General features: G+C 48.1%; 2 protein-coding genes across 13 annotated transcripts; one reads left to right on the forward strand and one right to left on the reverse strand.

Annotated features, from left to right (window-relative positions):
- Positions 1 to 245: 245 nt before the first annotated feature.
- Positions 246 to 15,828, forward strand: DDHD2 (DDHD domain containing 2). Of its 10 annotated transcripts, none has more exons than XR_010886527.1 (20): positions 246 to 393; positions 2,357 to 2,502; positions 2,679 to 2,887; positions 4,262 to 4,452; positions 5,318 to 5,407; positions 5,854 to 5,974; positions 7,146 to 7,235; positions 8,444 to 8,579; positions 9,267 to 9,475; positions 9,648 to 9,718; positions 9,962 to 10,081; positions 10,289 to 10,384; positions 10,844 to 10,981; positions 11,088 to 11,243; positions 11,745 to 11,847; positions 11,944 to 12,108; positions 12,716 to 12,878; positions 13,159 to 13,277; positions 13,768 to 14,024; positions 15,595 to 15,828. XR_010886527.1 is itself a non-coding variant. In XM_067312332.1 (19 exons), the coding sequence occupies exons 3-18, from the start codon at positions 2,686 to 2,688 to the stop codon at positions 13,247 to 13,249; spliced, it is 2,142 nt and encodes a 713-aa protein (XP_067168433.1). In that variant the 5' UTR covers positions 246 to 393; positions 2,357 to 2,502; positions 2,679 to 2,685; the 3' UTR covers positions 13,250 to 13,277; positions 13,768 to 15,828. The 10 variants fall into 10 exon arrangements, 6 of the variants coding, with proteins under 6 accessions (XP_067168433.1, XP_067168435.1, XP_067168437.1 ...); XR_010886529.1 differs by having other exon boundaries at positions 15,629 to 15,828; XR_010886528.1 differs by having other exon boundaries at positions 13,768 to 14,020.
- Positions 15,829 to 16,420: 592 nt separating this feature from the next.
- Positions 16,421 to 22,620, reverse strand: PLPP5 (phospholipid phosphatase 5). 3 transcript variants are annotated; one of them, XM_067312442.1, is made up of 7 exons: positions 22,490 to 22,620; positions 21,579 to 21,687; positions 19,318 to 19,408; positions 18,838 to 18,901; positions 18,137 to 18,261; positions 17,548 to 17,718; positions 16,421 to 17,226 (listed from the first exon to the last, which is right to left on the reverse strand). In XM_067312442.1, exons 1-7 carry the CDS (start codon positions 22,537 to 22,539, stop codon positions 17,057 to 17,059), a joined length of 780 nt encoding a protein of 259 aa, XP_067168543.1. In that variant the 5' UTR covers positions 22,540 to 22,620; the 3' UTR covers positions 16,421 to 17,056. The 3 variants fall into 3 exon arrangements, with proteins under 3 accessions (XP_067168543.1, XP_067168542.1, XP_067168544.1); XM_067312441.1 differs by lacking the exon at positions 22,490 to 22,620 and adding an exon at positions 22,040 to 22,247; XM_067312443.1 differs by lacking the exon at positions 22,490 to 22,620 and adding an exon at positions 22,069 to 22,090.
- Positions 22,621 to 22,649: the final 29 nt, after the last annotated feature.

The following is a 22,649-nucleotide window of genomic DNA, read 5'->3' on the forward strand; positions in this document are numbered from 1 at the left end:
GATTATGTAAACCCTTATTTAAAAGCACATGAAAGAAAATTAAAAAGTGGGCTGAAATGGTAGGTTATCACTTCAGCAAGCTTGGGTATTTGAACAGCTCTGTGAAAAGACGTTACTGTGGATTACATTTCTAGCCAAACAGCAGCAGTTCTGTATCCATTAGACAGATGGTGGGTTTTATCTGTTTTCTGTGAAGCCTTGCAAAACTGGTAGGACTGATGTGGATTAAAACATACCTTCCCTATTGCAGCCTGCAGAAAACTCCAGCTGACGTAACCGCGTTCTGTCCCTGCCAAGGCCCCGCTGCCTTCGATCGCCCTCAAAGCAGGACCGAGGGGGGTCAGTACTCAGACTGGGACCTGGAAGGACAAGCAAGATGCTGCAGAGAGAAACGTAGGTTCGGTTTGTTAGCAGAGAAGTGGTGTAGCCCCTGCAGAGAGTGGAAAGGCTGCACTAACAAGGTTTGTAGCCAGGTGTTTTATAAATGTGAAACTGAGTTTTTTAGCACTTCTGGCCATTGAAGTCCATCCAGCAAGTAATTAGTTCTCATGGTGGTGAAGGTGAGCACAGAGGTCCCGGTATCCAAGGCGCCAATTCCCAGCAACAGGTTTATCTTACAGTATCCACCCACATCACAAGAGCCAAATTAGAAAGTGTTTCTCTGTACTTATCGCAAGGCTGGTCTCTACAGAAACCAGCCTCTGCCTCCAGGGTTGCCTCTCACTTCTCCAAGCACCACCCAGTATTAAAAGGTGAGTTTTCCTTCTTTATTAAGTGACTAGCATACCTTCATAAGGCAAGGCAAAAGGAGCACTAGAAGGTTTGAAAAAACAAACATTAAATCAGTGTCTTACAGTATCCATGGAGGAGAGTCCTAGTTTCAAGTATTTGTCCACACTGGATGTAGGAGGCAACTGGCACTGTTGCATGTGTTTCCCTGCGAGGCTGCCAAACAAGGGTTGTATGAACAGGGCCAATCCCTGCCCACCTACATCCAGCTTAGAGATGCAATAAAAAGTCTGAAGTCAAGACTGGCAGTGATGTCCTAATTAGCGCTGGCATCAAACACTTGTGATGGCATTTGGGAATAGATTAATTCTGGTCACTGCAACATGAAATGGGTACGTCGTTATGCAGTGATACCGTCGTGCAACTGTCCTGGTGCGGTGAGACTGCCTAGACTTTGTCACTTGCCTCTTGGCCCTCAAATTTTGTCTACTGGAGGTGAGCAGGACAGGGGCTTGAGCTGTTCAAATTGTTAGAGCCTGGAAAACTGAGGACAACCAACCACCACACACACAACTTACCCTGTCCTTGCGTGTAATGTTAGCTTGAGATGTAGGACTTTGAGGCTGGCCTCCCAGCTTAAGGCCGCGCATGAGAAGGAATCTTTTCTACTCTCGCTTGTTCACGTTAACAATAAGGCCACAATACCCCAGCACGGGCTGTGGCCCCTGCCTAGCCCACCTCGGCCCCGAGGGGCTGCGCCGGCAGCGCTGCCCAGCGGTGTGGGAGAAGCTTGCCCTCGCTCGCCCTGACCGCGCTTGTCCCCACGCTGCTACCCATCCCTTGCTCACAGAGGCAGGTGCGGGGGTCCGGGGCTTGGGGGGCAGCAGCCGGTGCCTGGCTGCCTTTGCATCGCGGATGGCCTCGGTCCGATTGCTGCAAGAAGGGGTGGCCGTGGGGCACAAGCGTGGGGGTCTGCGCTTTCAGGGGCTGGTGGTTGGGGGGGGGGGGGTCTGCGCTTTTAGGGGCTGGTGGTGGAGGGGGGTCAGCGCTTGCAGCGCGGTGCCCCGGCGGCGCTGCGCTCCGCGGCTCCTCCCGCGGCCGGGGCCGGGCGCGGCGGAGGCGGAGACGGCGCGGGCGGCGCCTCCCGGGCTGGGCGGGCTCGGAGCCGCGGCCGGAGCCGGGGCCGGGGCCGGAGTCGGGTCGGGCCGGGCCGGGCCGGGCCTGCCGCGCGGGCAGCGCCGGGAGGAGCCGCGGGGCCGCGCCGGTAACGGGGGTGCGCGGGGGGCTGCGCGGACGCCGTGGCGGTGGGGGGCAAATGTGTGTGTGTGTATATATATATATATAAAAATTATGTCTATACACGCACACACATATAATATATATATGTGTTTTTATATATATATATATATGGATATTTTTGTTAATTTATATACGCCGCCCCGCGCCCTCCGTTGCAGCGGTGCATGAGGCCGGGCCGAGCCGAGCCGAGCCGGCGGGGCCCGGGCGCGCAGGGCGGCCCCGGTACGGCCCGGTTCGGCTCGGCTCGGCTCGGCTCGGCTCGGCCGCAGCCCCGCTCCGCCGGGCCGCCGCTGGCCGCTCACTGCCGTTTCCCCCCGCTTCCCCGCAGCGCTTCTCCGGGGCCTGGGCTGCCACGCCGCCTCGGAGCGGCCATCCCCGCTGAGCCGGGCCGCGTCGCCCCGCCACCGGCACCGGCACCGGCACCGGCACCGCACCGCACCGCGGGCGATCCGCAGCCCCCCTCACCCCCGACAGGTAAGTTTCTGCAGAACCGGCTTTTCTCCATTTGCGGCAGTGAACCGTTCAGTCTGGCTTACTTTCAAAATAAATATTATAGATTTGGGGAAAGCATTTTCTATTCCATGCAGAATAACCGCTTTAGAGGGTCTTTTTAAATTCAGGTCCTTGTGTCTCCTGTTTCCTTTGTTCAGGAGCATCATGTCGGCTCAAGAACAGCAACAGGCACGGCCTTCTCTGCCCGCTTCACCCGCTTCCTCTGAGGCTCCGGAGTTGGATGCTGCAAATAAGTACGAAACTGTTGTTCCCCACTGGTTTTACTGCAAGGTCGTCGACTCCAGAGAGCGATGGATCCCTTTCAGCACACAGGATTCGGAGAGGCTAGAAGAGGCTCACACCTCAGGTAGGATGGAAATACCCTTTGTCGGGTGCTGCCCCATCAAAAAGCACAGATAAAACTCCATGAGTTCTTGTTTTGAATCACCACAGGCTGCCCTGGAGGATTTCACAGCACTACTTGGCTTCAGCTCCTATAATTTCTGATTTTAAATAGCCCTTCATTTTAAATACCTAGTCCCTGATCTTAAAAACACGATCAGGACCTGGCCAGGTGAGGTCCTAAGAGACTGGTAAGAAAGCATCAAGTGTCTTGTCTGAGGAAGTCAGGCTACGATGCCCTATCCTAGTATCAGAGGGGAATTCACTGAATACATCTATGGCTTCTGCCTGGGATGGAAAATTTTGCCTCTGGAATTTTATATTTGGACTTTTTTGACAATGTACCTACTCTTAGACCTTTAAACACATGAATAACTAAGTTCTTTAGATGCATTGTGTGGTCAGACCTCATTCATTTGATATATCCTTTAAATTATATATAAATCTACTTATTTGCAAAGCACTCTTCTCATGTGAATGGGAGAGTGTAAACAGGATGGCAGCTGAAAGAACACGGGGGAATTTCTCCCAAGGGGAGGCTGTTCTACACATTTTGTGGTGTTCTGTGACTACCTTCTTGTGAAGGTGCTGTCCAGACAGCAGCTGGGTCTAGTCTGAGCGGTACCACTTCAGCACAGAGCCCTCGTGTTGCTAAAGACGGTCTGCGTGCACAACCACTGTGTACGACATGCTGCTGAGGAATGTGTTTAAAGCACTGGTTCTGCTAACAGATGCTACAGAACACAATTTGTGATCTTCCTCCCTCTCCAAGAAAGCTTTGCATTAAAAGCTGTGCCAGTGGTTCACGTGCCGCAGCCAGAGAGCAGAGCCTGACACAGGGCGCTGTAGCTGCAGTCTCGTTAATGGGTCAGACCCAAGAGACAGTAGAACTAAATATGCAGGATTCTCTGTTTGATTTAGAGGGGAACGGCTTAGAAATCTAGAACCTTAAACCTCCAGTGTTAAGCAATGCATTTCCTAAGGCCACGGATTCATGTTTTACCATCTAATTAAGCATAGGCAGGAAGAGACCATGTTAGCCTGTGCCTGGATCTAGGAGGGAAGACAGCTGTTTGTAGCTTAATGCCTTGATCTTACCTTCTGCCTCTGGAAGAAGTTTGACACCAGGCATGTCTCTACCTGAATGCCCTCAGTGCTGTCCTGTGTGCTCGTATATGGAGAACGTTGGTGTTTACTGCTGTTGCTTGTGCGCCTTCTTGGTATGCTCTCTGTAGAAGGTGCTCAACTCTTACCCCTCTGATTTGGCGTAGTAAAAAGCTCTCTTGTAGCACGCCTTTCTGGACCTCTCATGATTAATTTCAGCTCTTGGTTCCTGTAGGGAGAGACAAGGAAGATCTGATTGTCCCAACATCAGGGGGCAGGTACGACGTGCATTTGAAGAAGAGGCAGCGCGTTGCAGTGTACTGGGAGGAGGAGGTATCTGAAGTGCGCCGTTGCACCTGGTTTTACAAGGGAGACAAGGACAATAAGTATATTCCCTACTCGGAGACCTTCAGTGAAGAATTGGAGGTAAACACACCTTTCCTGGTAGCTTCCATCTTGCCAAGAAGCATTTTGGCTTCTAACTGTCAAATACTAGCTGTGATGTCCCAAACTCCATATGGGGCTACTGGCACCAGTCACACCTGAGGACATGAACTCAAAAGAGGCTTTAGCATGACATTTTCACATCTGATTAGCATAACTGTAAACACTGCTGCCGTCTCCCTCCCAGCATGCTGTAGTTAAGCAGCCTCCCTTTTCTCCTACCCTTGCTCTAACACTTTCCGGGATCTTTCTGCTGTATGTTTAACTGTCCAGTTGTTTTCATTATGCCATGCAACTCTGGCCTTGCTTGCAGTCTTTCTTTAGTATCTTTGATGTTTTTTCCCTGACCTTGTCTGTTGTGACTTCTACAGTCTAACCTTCCCTTTGGGAATCATCTTCACTATGCTAATAGTTCCACTAAAGCCAAGGGACTTCTTTGTGCAAGAAAGGATACTCGACATGATGGGGACCCGCTAAGCTCTACTGACTGTTATGTTCATTAGTAGTCTCTACTGCCAGTGCTTAGAGACTTTTCTTAGGGAAGATACATACATACATACACATATATATATAAATAAATATATATATATATTTACAATAATTGTATTCTGATGTACGAAACAAATGCAGTTCTGAATTGCTGCTATTAAAATTGTTGCTTCTTGGAATCTCTTTAGCAGGTGCTACTTAGGTGACTCTTGTTTCTCCAGCTTCACCTGACTGATATCTATACTTTCACAAAGTGTGTTGATAAGAGATACTTTAAGATGGATGGGAAATCTCTTAAGTAGTTGAATATTCACGGAAATACCTTCAACTGACTTACAAAGGATGCCCTTTTCCTTAGGAAGCTTATATGATTTCTGTAACCCTGGATGAGTGGAAGAAGAAACTGGAATCCCCTAGCAGGGAAATCATTATCCTGCACAACCCAAAGGTGAGGCAAACGTGATGATCTCTCTGTTGACTGGCAAAGACTTCCCTCAGAGATGGAAGGAAAGTCACTGCATGCCTCCCCTTTAGTGCCTGTCTTCTCTCTCGTCTTATGTTCTTTCCTTTAACCATGTCAGCCTAGAAATCAATTTTGTCAAAATGGCATTCCCCCTCCTACCTACTCAAGAGCAGATAGTAGTATCTGTAGAGAGCGAGCCTGTTTCATATCGTAACGTTTCACTTTAAGAACCTTTCAGTAACTACCTTTGCGCAAAGGGCTTGTACCAGTGTAGTTACGATAGCAATGTTCTGTATCATCAAAATATCTCACATACCATGTTGTAGCGAAGTGACACTTCAGGTATTTAGTAGAAGCACTACCAGAAATTTCTCTTCTGCTTAACCATGTTACGCACTGCAGCTTAATGACAGGCTCTTCTTGTTTACAAGCTCATGGTGCACTACCATCCGGTTGCTACCTCTGATGACTGGGCTTCAACTCCTATGGAACAAGGTCGACCTCGAACTGTAAAGAGAGGAGTAGAAAACATTGCTGCTGAGATCCCCAATGGTAAGCTTGCATTCTCCTTCTCTTATACCTACGCAAAGCTACAGTCCGTTTTCCACACTGTTTTTCCAAAAAAATTGACAGAAACATTCACAATTCTTTTAAATGAAGGGCATGTTTAAAAATTCTAAGCTGTAAGGAACTGAATGACTTTCAGAAACCTTTCTAGCATCAGAGAGCTCACAGTGTAAATGAATGCAGAGGAGGCAAGGCACATGGGAGGAAGGTGGTGTGCTTTCAGCTCCTGCACTTTGAAACCAGAGCTCTTGAAAGCACTGCAGTGCCTGAAATTACCCCTGAGGTCTTGGCCCGTATGTCCTTAAAGGAAGAGTTCCTCTCCGTGGTATGGATGCAGAGGTTATCCTTAGCTACATACAGGTGTGTAGCTGGAGCATGCGTGCTCTCCCTTTTTCTGTGTCAGTTCTGTCCCTTCTCACCAGTGCTTGAGCTCTGTCGTCAGACCTCATGACCTGTCCCAGTGGTGAGGGCAGGCGTGTTTGCTCCCATCTAACCCCTTCATTATCAGTGTGTGCATGCCTTCAGAAAAGTACTTGAGCAAATTAAAGTGTGTGGGAGAGGAAGGAACAAAATGTAACTCCACCTGGTGTCTCCTTCAGTGCTGCAGCTTCTGCCAGGCCTCCTGAGTGCTAAGCCTTTAACTATGCACGGCTTGGTGACTCACCAGAGAAGGTTGTGCACAGAGCCCTCGGAACAAGTCCTCCTGGTTGGTGTTCTCCCTCTGCTGGGAGGGTCTGCCATTTTATGTGGCAGAGGTGACTGTGACCCCGAGGCAGGTCAGGTGGGAACTGGGGGGAACATCCACTTCTGCTCTAGCTTGCTGAAGTGATCACGGAGACAGAATTGGTGAGGCTCATTGAGCCATCTCACCTTCCTCAGCTGTCCCATTGATTTGAATCTGTCACAGGGGGTGGGGTAGGATGGGGGGGTGAGGTGTTCTTACAGAATTTAGCAGGGCGAAGCAGTTCAGAAACATAATTCCCACTACTCTTAAAGCACAAAACCCAGGCACTCACTCAAGTTTTTTTCACCTAGACTAAGATGATGGTGGGAGGTTCTGTTCTCCTGCAGAGTATTTGGTTTCAGTGGATCAGTTTACTACTTAGGTAATGGTCTCCTGCAGGGCCTGTGCTTTGAACCATTCTTTCATTCTTAGGAGAACCTCTGCAAATCGATCACCTGGTTTTCGTAGTTCACGGGATCGGTCCAGCGTGTGATATTCGGTTCCGGAGCATTGTCCAGTGTGGTAGGTGTGCAGCAAGGGCTGGGGTACTCTTTCCATATGCTGCTTTTAGCAGAGCAAGTAAACCCTGATCTGCACAGACACTATGACGTGCTATCAGAGTGCGTTCAATCCATGCTGACACTCAGCTTGGCGAGTTGCAGGATAGAATTTGCTGACTGCAATGAGGGGTTTGAATACAGCACTTCACTTAACCCATGAAATCCTACCATCTGGAAAGGTTTGGACAACCACTTTTGATCACTGTTCTGCTGCTGCTCAGAATAGTGAGTTTCCCAAATTGGATACAGATTTTCCGAGTAACTGTCTAAACCTGCTAAACTAATTAGTAAGCTACTCAGTCTATTGCTATGGGTTAATCTCATTGGTGAAGTCTAACATATAACACCCCAGTCAGCAACCTCCCAAGTGATTTGGGACCAAAGCAGGGACACAACTTCTGGCTCAGGAAGTTGATAGTTGGAGGTTGGGAGAGTGTGTGAGGAGGTATCACTGTTCTTACACACTTCTCTAAGCACCCATTCTTGATCACTATTGGAGACATGATACTAAGCTAAAACCTCTGCTCTGACCCTGTACATTATTTGCTCAGAATGCTTCTGTTCTGTAGGAGATGTAGTCATTGAAACTGCCTGCAAGCCCAGCATGATTTAACTCTGTAGAAATCAAAGGAGCTGAGATTTTTCACAGCAAGCTGTCTTTAGTTCCTATAAAGTGTACCTCTACTTTACTACAGTCTATTCTCCTATGTGTTCATCTAATGAAACTATTTTCAAGGCTACTGACCACTTGAAATCAAGGATATCATCCTCTCTGCTTCCTCAAAATAAGTAATTTCAGGTCTATCTCCTCCCTTAAGATTCCCTTTCTAACATATGCATCATCACAACAGATTTTTATTTTTTTTTACTCCTAAAAGTACCTTTCTTATCCTCGCTGCTGTGTTAAAGGCTTGCACACGTGGAAAGGAGGCTTGTTACAGATAGAACAGCAAAATCCTGTAAACACACACGTAAGGACATGGGGCCTTCCCCTCATCTTGTAGTTAAAGATTGAAGGTCTTAGGGTAGCAGCAGCAGATTAAAGACCCTGGTGGGATTTCCCTTGGTAATGATCTTTTCTTTTATCTTATTAAGTGTTGTTGATGCAGTAGGCTTGCCCTATAGCCCTGTTCATCGTTGATCTTGATAAAAGTTCATGCTCTCTTTCAGTGAATGACTTCAGGAACGTTTCCCTAAACATGCTACAAGCACATTTCAAGAAAGCCCAAGAACAACAACAGATTGGCCGGGTCGAGTTCTTACCTGTGAACTGGCACAGCTCCCTCCACTCCACCGGGGTGGACGTGTAAGTGTCCTAGATAGTGGTCTCCTGCAGCATCAATCTCTATGGAAATGAATGCCCACAGACAGCCTTCTCCTGGGTATGTTGTGCTTTCCCTAGCAATCACTGCAGGAAAAAGAAAAGCTTTGAGTGTTCTCTGGGGCTCTGATAACGCAGAGTGTGCACAGACGAACAGTACAGACAGGGTCCCCCTCGAGCACCTCCCTGCCAGAACCTCCTCCCTGCTGTCCAGCGCTGCTTGGCAGCACAGCAAGGGTCTACTCTGATCAGTGTGCAGCAGGAGAGGAAAGGGGTCTGCCTGGTCCTAGCTAATGTCAGAATGCAAAGCGGGACTGTGGACATTCATATCTTATTAAAGATCTCTGGAAACTGGATACCTCAGTTCTCTACTTGAGCACTATTTGCAGTGCCCTGGCAAGGGGAGAAAGCAGGTTAGATTCTCTGGAGAAGAAAGCGTAGGCTCCTTACCCTTCTGCCGGGGAGAGCTGCTATGTGCTGTCTTTCAGAGGAAAGGCCTTGCTCTAGCTTCTGTCTTAGCGTGAGCTGAGAATCTGGGTTAGAACATCACGTCCTTTGAAGACAGTGGCAATCTTTCCACAAACTTAAGGCCAAAGTTTTGCCTTAGAAGTGTGATAAGAGTTCACTGGCACCTCTAACTGCAATTTCCTCTCCTCTTTTTTTTTCATGCAGTGACCTGGAGCGAATTACTTTGCCAAGCATCAATCGTCTGCGCCACTTCATAAACGACACCATTCTGGATGTTTTCTTTTACAATAGCTCCACCTATTGCCAGACCATCGTGGATACGGTAGCATCAGAAATGAACCGACTGTACCAGCTCTTCCTGCAGAGGAACCCTGACTTTAAAGGAGGAGTTTCCATTGCAGGTCACAGCTTAGGTAAGAAGTTTAGCCTTGGGTCCCTCCGGGTCCCAGGGCAGTATGGTAACATCCACAGTGTGGGAGAAGTGAGGGTAGTATCCCTGCTTCCAGCCTAGAAGGGAGTTGGCTTGGTTTTTTTTCAGTTACGAGATGCTGACATTGTATGTGTGTGTGCACACCTGGTTTCTAGGGTCCCTCATTTTGTTTGATCTCCTGACCAACCAGAAGGCTGCTCCTGAGGATGAAGAGCACAGCAGAGAGGTATGCTCCCTGCGGCTGAGGTTGAGGCTAGTGGGCTGCTGCCGCAGCTCAGCGTTTGCACGGGTAACTGCGCTGCGTGTATTGCTGTACTGCAGTGACCCCCATGTCTGTAGGAGAAAAGCACTAAATTCTCAGGTCGAACTGCTGTGGCTGCTTTGGGGAGGGGGAGAGAAGAGAAATTCCAAAATGCGCAGGAGAAAATAAATTAGCCAAAAACTTGATCCTTGATGGTTGTATTCAAAGGGGTCCAGGACAACTTCAAGCAACAGAGGTGTTGAGCAAGTCAAAGAAATTCTGAAGACATTAGAGCTTTCTGAATACTGTGATGTTTTTGAGAAGGAGAAAATGGACAGGCAAGCACTGGTAAGGAGCTCTCTTATTTCGCTGTCTCTTGTGTTTCTTCTTTGTTTTTCTTCCCTCCCACCATGTGCCCATCTCCCTGGTACTGAGTCACTTTCACATTAATTGTCTCTTAGGAGAGCAGCAGGAACAGAATTATAGAGAACATAATTATCTAACTGCACACATCTCTCTGCTCCAGTAGTAATATCTGGGTTGCTTATTCTCTAGTTCTTGTGTACGGAGAAAGATCTTAAAGAAATGGGAATTCCCTTGGGACCAAGAATGAAGATCCTTCATTACATCAGCTCCAAAAGGGAGATGCAGGTTTGTCTTCTGCACAACTTATGTTCATTCTAGATTACATTTCCTTGCTCTCAAACAAGGAGCCATTTTCACTATTTATGGTCAGTCTGGTACAAAACAAGATGTGAGGCCGCAGTCCCTGAGCACCCTAAACTGCTCATTCCTGGCTATTCTTGTTTAGACAGCCTTCACAAGGGTGCTGTTTGATTGTGGCAACAGAGCTGCTTGCCGCTTCCATCTGCAGCTGCCTTCGTGTGTTACACTGAGTAAAGTAGTAGTGCTTAGAATGACTTTCTTGCTTTGAAGAGATGTTCTAAAAAAGCTGGTAATACCTCCCAGCTTGGTTCTGGAGGATAAGGGATCTCAGTCAGTTCATTGCCTTGCAAAATCACTTTTCCCTCACAAGTTTGGGTAGGAATGACTGGCTGTTGTGTGCAAACCCTGCAGGAATGGCACTATTTGCTGTTTGTGTTGTTGCAGGATGTCAGTGACCAGAAAGCAACAGCTTCTGGGCACAGTGGGGAGAGCAGAGTAGAGCCTGGATCCTCCACTCAGTTTGACTCTGACAGCACAAGTGATGGAAGGAATTGCCAGTACCGGGATGTTGGCTTAGGGCAGGTAACTGTTGGGCTTGTTGTGATACTCTAATTGGAACAACGAGGCACTCATAACACCAGCACAGAGATTGTCTCATGAAACAAATCCAAATCTCCCTCTCTCCCAGGTCTCAGCAAACTATCCTCAGCTAATCTACAAGCCTACCATCTTCTTTGCTTTCGGGTCTCCCATCGGGATGTTTCTCACCGTGCGAGGAGTAAAGCGGATCAACCCAAACTACAAACTGCCCACCTGCAAAGGCTTCTTCAACATCTTCCACCCTGTATGTATGAGTCATAACCTTCCTGCATTAAACATGTGGAATGTCGCAAAGATGATTAAGGGGTTGGAGCATCTCTCATAGGAGGAGAGTCTGAGCAAGCTCAGACTGTTCAGTCTGGAGAAGAGAAGGCTTGGGGGATCTTATCAATGCATATACATATCTGAAGGGAGGGTGTAAAGAAGACAGAGGCAGACTTTTCTCAGTAGTGCCCAGTGACAGGATGAGAGGCAACAGGCACAAACTGAAAACCAGGAAATTCTGACTGAGTATAAGAAAAAACTGTTACTGTGAGGGTGGTTGAATGCTGGAACAGGTTGCCCAGAGAAGTTGTGGAGTCTCCATCCTTGGAGATATTCAAAACCTGACTGGACATGGTCCTAGGCGACATGCTCTTGCAGGGGGTTTGGACCTGATGATCATCCGGAGGTCCCTTCCAGCCTCAACCCTTCTGTGATTCTGCGTAACATAAGCCTTTTCTCACTGTTCACCTCCTCCGTACAGTTTGACCCAGTGGCATACAGGATTGAGCCCATGATTGTCCCAGATGCGGAGTTTGAGCCGATGTTGCTTCCTCACCACAAGGGCAGGAAGCGAATGCACCTAGGTAAGGTAAATAGCAGGCCTTCCCCAGGCCACCCTCAGGCTTCAGTAGCTGCTGCTGCTGCTCTACGGGCTGACGTTGAGCACTTCTGCATTTCAGAGCTGAAAGAAGGGCTGACTCGCATGAGCGTGGATCTCAAGAATAACCTTCTGGGGTCCCTGCGGGTAGCCTGGCAGTCCTTCACTCGAGCCCCACTGCCAGCTGTGGAGGCTGCAGCTGCTGACACTGAAGCAGAAGCAGAGACCAGTGTGGAGAAGCAGGCAGGTTCGTGATCAGTGCGGGAGCGTGGGGGAGCTGAGGTTATAGCATCACGACCAGCCCAACAGCACATTCTCAGGCTCCCTGCAGCCATGCTAGCTAGTTACCCACCTAGCTCCAGGTGGAGCTGCTGTGTTCTGTGCTCAGCAAATAGACTGCCTTTGAACTGCTGAAGCACTTGTCTTTCCAAATGCTGTGGCCTTCCCTTGTTATTGCCTGGCAAAGGGGAAGATGAATTTGGCCTTTCTCCCAAGCACTTGGCACTCCCTGCTTTCAGAGGGCAACCCATCTGGTCAGTAAAGGCCTCCTGGGATTTGTGGCGCACACCACCACTTTGTAAGACTGCCAAGCCTATCACCTTTCTCTAGCTGTCTCTAGCCATACTGTTCTCTGAGAGTCGGCCAAGGAGGGGAGAAAGGAAGCAAGCACATAAACTATCTCTCATCTGCAAGAAGAATCCAAAGTGAGAGCTGGCCTGTGTTTCTTCTTGTCCTGTCCATCAGGTGAAGGGAAGGGCAGCTCTGAGCGTACTGTTATGCTGCTGCATTTTCGTAATGGAAAATGAGCACCAGCAGTTGTGATTGAACCACATTGCTCTGCTTTATTCCTTTAGAAACAAAGCCGGAAGATACGCCAGAACCAGTGAAGGAAGAGGCCTCCCACATTAATGTGGGGATGCTGAATGGAGGGCATCGCATAGACTATGTGCTGCAGGAGAAGCCGATAGAGAGTTTTAATGAATATTTATTTGCACTACAAGGCCATCTCTGCTATTGGTAAGCTTCTGCATAACCACTAGGCTTCAAGTTTGTCTGATGTAACCAGAATGTCATCATCTTTAAAGTTAATATATTAAAAAGCCTTAATTGAGTAAGCAAGCTATGCTCCTTGCCTGTAATACAAGCACAGTGGGTGGGTAGGGCCAGAAGAAGGAAACCGGTGAAGTTCTCCTTTCTCAATACCATCTGCTGAGGGCTGCATCTACCCCATACCATGGATGCCCTGAAGGAATGGGGAGAAGTGTCCCGCTCTAATTCCAATGTTCTCCTCCCCCAGGGAGTCAGAAGACACTGTTTTGTTGGTTCTTAAAGAGATCTACCAGACACAAGGCATTACACTGGATCAACCTTTGCCAGGAAGCCAATGACCAGCCTGTGCTCTCCTGGAAATTTGATGTAAGTTACCTTGCCTACACCTTTCTTCTGAATTTCGTAAAAGATCTTAGAAAGCATCTGGTCCACTTGAGGGAAAAATGTTTTATATTTATGGCGCCATGCCAAAGGCAGGAGTTCATCTAGGGTTTTTTTCTGGCCTGTCAGCATGTTTGGCTTCTTTCCTATCATCTTGCACACAAGCATTATCAGGCACAAGGATAGCTAATAGACTTCTGCTGCTGAAGATATGGACGAGAGCAATTGTTTGTGGTTATGATCATTTGCATCCACCAAGGAAATGACCAGATATGAAGCCTATACTCTAAGCCTCCTGGGCTAAACATTTCTTATAGACAGGTAGGGAACCATAGCATGAACCCTGCTATTATTCTTACTGTTTCTTGTACTCTAAGGCTAATGCTGGTAATTGCTGGATAGGGGAGATTGGGCCAGATGGATTTTTGCTCTGCTGTAGTACAGCTATTCTTACATTTTTCTTTTGCTTTCTTAGATCCAAACCAACTTGGTACTCACCAGGAAAGTCCAGATTTCTTCTCTGCCTTCCTCTCTCCTCTGCTGCTGTGTGCTGCATGCTGCTTCCAAAGTACCTGCTGCTACCTGGAGATATGGGTGATTTTCCTCCATTTTGGGTAGAAAAATCATAGGAAAACACTTCTTCAAAAACACACACAGCACTTGCACTGTGACTCCCTGTGGCAACATGTACTCTTAACCCTCCACCCTACAACTCGTGTGACCACCCTGTAAGTAAGTTATCACACCAGTACGAATACAGACTAGATGTCTAGGCTAGGAACTGACATACAAGGGCCTGAAATCTGCTCCTGGCTTAGTGAGGAAACTTGTAGCTTGCAACCTTTGAGAAATAAAAGCCTTAAACATGCAGTGTGGAGAGAGCTATAGCAGCCTTGCTGAGCAAAGGGGCCTGCTGACTTCTCTCAGGAGAAGGATGAGGCATTGTCTCCCTCCCTCCTGTAACAGCGAGCACTAGAGAGGCTAGAGCACTGCGGTCTTTGCGAGGTGAAGAACAAGGAGCACAGGCATCTGCTAAGCAAGCAGGAATTTGTCTACCAACCACTCTTATCTCCCTGAATTGCTGCTGCTTGGTTTCTGCACCCGCAGGGCGTTCCAAGGAAGACTGCCCCATAAAAACAACTCATGAGAGAGGCATGTTTGTGAATACTTGAACTAGGCTTTACTGTCTGCTGTAATACATTAGTATTGACTTCTCAGCATTGTCGTCTTTGAGCCTACTGTGGCCAATAAATGAAGGGCCTCCCCGAGGCACTGCATGTGTCTTGCGCAGGATGGCAGCACAGCTAGTGCCTATGTATATCCCATGCATGCAGCAACCATACGTCCTCAAGTCCATGGCCAAGGGTGTATGAGGGACAGCCTTTGTAAAAACAAGGTGGGAGCTTGCCTTCTATTCTCTGTTCCTCGAGTTCCACTGCTGAAGTCAGGATTTAGCTGGAGAGGTGCCTAGTTGAAGTTTATTGATCAGGGGTCAATAAACTCAGGCGCTCTGTGCCCCATGGAACCCTTCAGGGAGGGATTGAGCGCATCTGCCTCCCTCTTCGTGACTACATACGAAGCCCTGAACAAGTCTCAATTTCCACAGAGTTGGGAACCTAATGCTAGGAAAGATATACCTCCAGATCGAAACTGTAGCTAAATCAGGGGGAAGCAGCTGCTCCTCAGCAGTGTCCAAGCGATTCAGAACCCTGAGGGACAGCCCTCCCGTGCTTTGCAGGAGCATGGAGCAAAGCTGCTGTTCTGCTGCCGTGGGGCTTTCAAGGTGGCTACAGGGCCCTAGTGCCAGCCGGGCTCCGGCACTACTCCAGTTGTCGTTTTTGTAGTTAATTATATGAAATGCAGCTAGTGAAGTCAGAGCCCAGGTCACAGGGTTCGGACACTATGTCCTGATGACTCCACTGAGGAAATTAAAAGTTTTGCGCAGAGTTAGGTCTGCAGCTCATTGACGTGTGTTAGCTCTACTCTAAGGGTAACTGGGGCTAGAGAGCCTCGGGTGATCTGTCCCTTGTGACCAAAAACATCTGGGCTGACTCACTGGCAAGGCTGAAGCCCGAGTGAGCTTCTGAGCAAGGGGAAGGCAGATGTTTCAATGATGTGTAAGGTCACTGCTCTGACAGTGTTTGGAAACAGCCAAACCACTTTCCTTCCTACTGACTCTTGCCCTGCGTGGGGTAACAAGCCTTTTTTCCCACAGCTTCAGTTTGTTTGTCCTCCATTGTACTACATTATTTGCACTATTTAAAAAGTATTGTTTGCAATCCCCAACCCTCCTCCCATCCAGAAAGAACTGAAGCTGTTCTTTTACCTGACCGCAGAAGCAGACATGCTGCTCAGTCGGAGCCTGAATTACTGATTGATTGCTAAAGCGTCTCCTACAAGAGTATCAGAAGAAACAGTCTTAACAGGGGATGCTGTCATGATCAGCTTAAGTTATGCACTTTGTAAAAAAAAAAAAACATTTTAAATGTTATTTAATGTCTTTTCCAGTAAAAGCCAAAATAAATAAATAAATAGATGGCTGTAATGTGTGCATGTTTGGGTGAGAAAGAGAGGAGGGGTTTAAGAACTTACATTTGCACAATTTCAGGGGAAAGTAAAGCTATTTTTGTAACTTCTACTAAAGTAAAATGTAGGGTCCTGACAGGTTTATGTGGTCCAAGCTGAAGATGAGGGGATGACTTGAGCTCATTGGAGGCATATGTGCCTAGCTCTGCCACAGTCTCACCTTGCTGTTTGCACATATGTACACTTAATAAAGAATATGCATATCTATGCAGGAAACTAGTGAGAAATAACTACTTACAATAATATTGCCATATAGCTGTGCCTTGGATTTCTCAGCAGCATTCTACCCTTCCATTGTCTGAGAAACCAAACTGGGGTGAAGAGAAAAAAGCAACTCTAAAAGGATGCTTTAAGACACCATTTCATTTTTTGCTGATTGTCATCTCTTTATAACTGTGTGCTGTATTAAAGCTGCAAAGAAAGAGATACAAAATAAACACCACCTAGGAACCCATGCAGACATATCGAAGAAACTGGCTTATACAGCAATAAATCCAGATATCAAAGTAAAGGTTTTAGTATCATAGGTAATACAACTCTCATTTAAAAAATTAAACTTTTTTATTTGGCAAATTAGGAGAAAAAACAGGGCTAGCACAATAATACAAATAATCTAGTTTCATCTTCCCTCTCCCCACGTTAAATACATGGTTAAAGACTGCAACCTTGCACTTAATACTCCAGATTAATTCACATGGTTAAAGACTGCAACCTTGCACTTAATACTCCAGATTAATTCAACTGTGATTTAACAGATGTGCTTAAACTTAGTGCAAGGAACAGGTCCTGCACTTCAGCATACTCTTTCTATGAAAAGGGATGCTCAGTTGAATTGAAGGAGAACATCTGATCATGCTTTCTGCATTCTTTCACTGTAAACTAGACATTAGAGTACCCATCCATACATGGCACACAAATGGTCACATTTTTCCAATTTTCACGTCAGGATCTTTTGTAACCAGGCATTCCTCCTGCAGGCTTGCATGCTGAATACCTAGCTCACATCTGAGCAGGTCCAAAGGAAGGGACACCTATAAAATTTTGTGAAACTAAACATAGGCCCACTGAGCAGGACACTGCAGAACCAAGAATTCTTGTTTGTTTTCAAGTTAATCCTCATTTGAGTCACTTCTTGTGGACCACGACCAGCCTCCTCAAAGCCTTCCCCTGCCCTATCATTATACATCTAGGCGAAAGCTGGAAGTCACCGGCTTTTCTTGGTGCGCTGGAAGTTGTTTGGATTTGCACAGGAATGGCTTGTGGCACATGGAGTCCATCAGCGGAGGGTAATATTGCCTGTAGCAGAGGTACGCGAGCACGAAGCCGATTGCTGAGCCAACCAACACATCTGCAGGCAAAATCAGAAGAGAGTTAACTTCCCTTTACTCTCGCAATCATGTAGGTAAATTTTCCAGCAGGCTGCTTTTCAGCCTGCTCGCAGCATTTGAGGTAGCTCTGCAACTTAACACCTTGCAGGCAACAAAAAGATTATCACTAGAGAAGTAATTAAAAAACCCAAGTCGTCATTTTGGGCTCCAAACGTCTCTACATGTGGCAATGCAGACCCTGTCTTGCTCTGAGTTATCACGGTGTCCCTGCACATGACACCGGGTTCTGCCCAGCCCCTTCGACTCCCCCAGTGCAAGTCCACAAGCAGACCCCGACTCACCTTGCCAGTGGTGCTTGTAATCGCAGGTGCGGGACAGAGCAATGAGAGTGGCGGGGAACAGCGGGAGCAGGAAGGCACAGAGCCGCAGGGCCCGGCCTCTTCGGCCTGGAAGGAAGCAGTGCAGCTTCCCCGCCAGGTAGAAGGCAGAGAAGGCGAGACCAGCAAAGGCAACTGGAAGAGAAGCACGTCACTTCAGAAGCAGCTCTCGGAGGTCCGAGATAAATGTGGGCCCTCAGCCAGCCATCATCCTCGCCCCTGCGCCTTGTTCCGGTGGACAGGCTGACAGGGGAAGTCTGCACTGCCCGTGCAAGTCCCAGGAATGGCAGGCACGGGGCGAGTGGTGGAGGAGCCCTAGCAGCTGGTACTTGGCAAACATCCTTCCTCCCAGGAGCTGCAGACAGCTTCAGATTACAATTTTATATCCCATTGCTTTGCAGAGGGAAAGCTGAAGCCCACGAAGAGGCCAATGAATTTGGCCAAAGTTGTAGGTGTGAGAAAGCAAACGCAATCCGCCCTCCCCACGTGCTTCTGCTCACTGTGCTTGGCTCTGTCTGGGGCTGCAACAGGTAGGGGACATGGAAACACTTACACGAAGCATGTCCACTGGGGAAGCTTTTGCGTCCCTCGGCCACTATGCTAGGGTCCCCCGTGCACATCAGCTCAGTGTTCGCTCGTCCGTCTGGGAAGCAACGATAAAAGAAGTCCGGACGCGGCCTAGGGCAGAGGAGCACAGCACGTAGCCCGTCGTGGCGCGGGCCGGGCACCCCTGGACAGCGACTCTGCCCGCGCATGGCACTCCAGGCATGGTGCTCAGGAGCCATCTCAACACCCAGTGCTTCCATAAAGCACCTATGTCCAAATGCACTCACCAAACACCTAATGCAGTTCATTCCACATGTGGCAATGGGAAGCTAACATGACTCAGGCCTTGAGAAATGCAAAACCGAGCATATCACCGAGTACATACACAAGAACCAGACTGCAGCAGAAAACCATCACCACTCCACCGCTGCTCAGGGCAGGGAAACCCAGCAGATTAACAATATGCTTATTTTATCCCCCTCATCCAGCAGTGGAACAAATGTGTTATATGAACTGAATTTCCATGTGGCCTCAGTGGAAGTGCCTTCAGACAGCCTATGGGCACACAGAGTAAAACTTCTGAGGCTGCTGTTCTGCATGGATAACATCTTGCCATCCAGACCCCATGCATGCAACCATCTCAACCTGTTCGCTGCACACATGCCAAAGTACTCTTCCCAGGTATAGGGAGCGAGCGAGCTTTCTTACCTCCCAACAACCAGCTTCAGGGTGTTTGTGAAAACCCCATTCAGGACGAGAGCAAGGCTGGAAGCTGGAAGAGATCAGAGAGCCAATGTCAGCACTGTTCTTATCACAGTGCGTGCAAACCTCTACCCTGACACAGCCTCCCTCGGTGCAAAGAGAAACTACAAGCGGGGCTGACTATGCACCTGATATTTAGCCTCCAGCTCAGGCTCCTCTGTTTAGCTGGAATCCCAAAGAACAACGCTCCAAGCCTCACTGCTCTTCACGCACGTCCCATGTAGCTTTGAGGCACATTCAGGTCCTGGCAGTATTTGAACTTCAGCTGGAGCCAGGGAGCTCTGCTTGCAAGGCCCCGGCACAGCACTTGTGCCCTGGCAATGGCAAAGGACTCAGCTGCCAGACCAGGGATTCCCTGGTTCACAGCCACAGCGTCAGGGCAGATCTCCGTGAGGCTGCAGCTATTTGGGTTAAGACGGAGCTCACCTAGGCAGGCTTCCCGTGTATCCTCTTGGTCAGCATTCAGGAACAACCTTGCCAGGACGATTAGCAGTAAGGGAGACAGAAAGGAGATGAACTGCCACAAAATGAGAAGACTGTTAGCTGTCTATTAGTGCAGCAGATTCAAGCGCTCTCACCAAAACACAACAGCAATTGCTTAAGCAGACTATAAACCTCGTCATGGCAACTGCCTCTCGCACACTTGCAATCAGGGTCATGATGTGTTTTTGACCCTGAGATGGTCATGGAGTCATTGAATAGATGTCTGTTATTTTAAAAGCATTCCTGCTAGAAGGCATTTCTGCAAAGGACAGGCTTGCACCACAATTCCTCTCTCCTTCACATGACCCAGACTCCTTTCAGCGTGATCTTGATGCACTAGATTTTTGATCTCATCACACAACCCAGTGCACAGAGCCTCTCACAGCAGCAATTGGGTACATTGAGCGGTTGGTCGGAGAATATTTGTCTCTCCCTGGCTCTGAACACTGATGTTTCCTCTGCTGCCTAGTACTGCCAGAAACTACATTTTGCTTTAGTTAGTCTTGAAACTCATGGATGAGATAACATCTTCTCATGTAGTGCTATCTTCTCAATTTATTACCATATAATTATAAGGGTGCAGAAATGGATCTCTCATTATTCTTTCTTTTATTCTATCTGCAGTCTCCTTTCATCCAACCTAAAGTCACTGGCATAGAGGGGATGGTACACCCATGCTGAACCAACGTGCGGAATATCTCTTTTGTTCCTTGGGATCGGAAGATCTCGGTTGAAGAATTTTGACACTTGTCCTTTGAAAACAGCATGCGATGAGACAGGAAGTCCTTTTAGACTGGACATAGCACGACATGTGGTACAGTTCAGTTGCTTGGTAGGCCCTGTCTTCCTTTTCATTTTTCTCAACATACATACAACTTACTGATTTTATATTAACAGTCAACAGAGATTATCCTTTCATTCTCCAAAGCCCAGCAGCAATCTGTCCCCTTCAAACACAATTTAATTTTCATCAGAAAGCAAAAAACAGCCCCAGCTGTATTTAGAGCAAATAACCTCTGCAGCAAACCCTGTCTAAACCTATGTTCCCCAGAGCATGGCTATTCCTCTGCTGTTTGACATCCAGTGATAACCTCTCACGTACAAAAGCAAGTTCATGGGCCACAGGATGCTGTGCGTGCTACAGCAATAAAGGAAACGGGCAGCAAAATAACGCATGACAAAGCCTCTCTCTGCATCACGCTCCTTCCTGTTGCTTTACCCGCTTAGAGGGTAAGCTCCACAGAGCAGGGGAGCTTGTCCTCACGTCTCTGAAAAAGGCCCAGCACATCTTCAAGCTGGTGCAAGCAATACCACCGGCACAAGAGATCCTCCTTCGGCTGGCTGCCTTATGTGCAGCTCCCTCTTCCTACGCTGCTTTCAGGCATCCCTTCACAACATCAGTGAGAGCACCTTAACCCTTTTCATTTTCTAAGCACTTTGTAAGTGCAGAGATTAGTCCTTGATCAGCAGCATCTAGTTCTAGTTAAAAAGAATAAAAGCTTAACTGAAGTTTTCCATTTTTTTTTTAAAGTCTTCTTTCCTTGTCTTACATTCACGATGCACATAAGCAGCCAGCTCAGCAGCTCACTGACACCACTCATTAGACCTTCTCTTCAGTTTTTGTTCCCCTTTCACTGTCTCCATCAGTCATTTTCTCTCTTGGGAGTCAGAGTCCTTTCTTATCTGCCAGCTTGCAAAATTGCCCAACCTATCTAAAATCCAGCTCACATGCATGAGGCCAAAATTTATAATTTCATATGAAGTTATTTTAACAGAATCTAGAGACCTAAGGAAAACATTTTCGCAATAAAAACTACAATAGAATTCTGTTGAAAATGACTGCTTTTAAGCAAAACATGCCCCAATAGAGAGAGAAATACCATACTCTGCAGTACTAGCAACATGGAATTGAATTTGATTATGAAAAACTGTGAAAAGATTTCACTAGTTTTTAATAATTTAGCCCAAGTCCAAAAGACAATCTGATACAGTAAAGTCTAAAAAGACAAAAGAATTTGATTGCAGATGTTGCTTTGCTGGTAATAACACAATGTACTTTTGGTATCATGAATGATACTTTCAGCATCAGGAATTCAGAACTACACATATTTGCAATACATGCCTTTTCCCATAGCTTTGTTTTAAAATAATAGGTTATAATTAGAGAAACAAATGAAATAGATGTAGGAAGATACTGAACTTACAAACATAGGTACAGTGGGCACATGATCCACTTCTACATATGGGTTTTTATAAAGCCACATCTCCTCGGGCTGTACAACGCGCTGAAACGGAGGCAAGAATTCCATGATCCTGGAGGGGAAAAAAGAGAGAAGATTTTGGGCAAGCTGCACCCATGCACTGCAGTTCAGACCGATTTGTGCACACGGACAACTTTTATCTCCTATTGCACAGGAAAAGGATGCAGACCCGTAGGAAAGCTAAGGGCAAAGAGAAGCTGAGACGGATCAGAAATCCTTGCTAGGTGTCCAGCATGCTGGAAACAGCCCTATTTTCAAGGAGTTTGTAAAAGCCACAGCGGCCCAACTCTCATCTGCCTTGCAGGGATTCGCGTGCAGCAGATGTCGGTAAAAGCCTGAAAGAAACGCCGGAGGTCGGGGGCCAGGCAGGGCCGGGCTGGGACCCCCCTACCGCCCGCACTCACGCGAAGGCGCCCAGCAGCAGCCCGCGCACCGCCGCCTCCGCCGCCAGCTCCGCCGGGCCCGGCCACCGCATGGCTCTGTCGCCCGGCCCGGCCTGGCCGACGTGGCGCCCCGCCGTCCCCGGGCCGGCCCAGGCGGGCGGCGCTTCCCACGGTGACCCGGCGCCTTGCTCCAGGCAAAGCCGGCGGGCAGCTGCGCACCCCCTGCACCCCCGTGCGAGCGCGCTGCTGCCGTTCAATGTTCAATTCCGGGTGGCACCAGGAAGCAGTGCGAAGCATTGCTTTTTTTTTTTTTTTTTTTTTTTTTTTTTTTTTTTTTTGCAAAGCTGCCAACAGCCGCTGCCAGAGGTTCAGCGAGAGCAAACCCGAGCAGAAACCCGCCTCCCCTGGACGTGCTTTGCAGAGTCAAAAGCGGGGACGCGCAGCTGAGCTCTCGGCCTTGCATCTCTTTACCAGGCTGGGGGCGTTTCTGCAGCACTTCGACAGTTCAGAGGCGACTGCATCTAACCCAGGCGGGTGCAGAACTTGAGCCTTCCCCGCTATTACCCCTGTCGCTGCCAGCAGCAGCTGCCGTGGTGCGCCCCAAGCCCCCCGCGCGCCGGGAAGCTGCTCT

The sequence above is a fragment of the Apteryx mantelli genome, chromosome 29 (genome assembly GCF_036417845.1).
Source record: "Apteryx mantelli isolate bAptMan1 chromosome 29, bAptMan1.hap1, whole genome shotgun sequence".
In the NCBI taxonomy this organism is placed as follows: Eukaryota; Metazoa; Chordata; class Aves; order Apterygiformes; family Apterygidae; genus Apteryx; species Apteryx mantelli.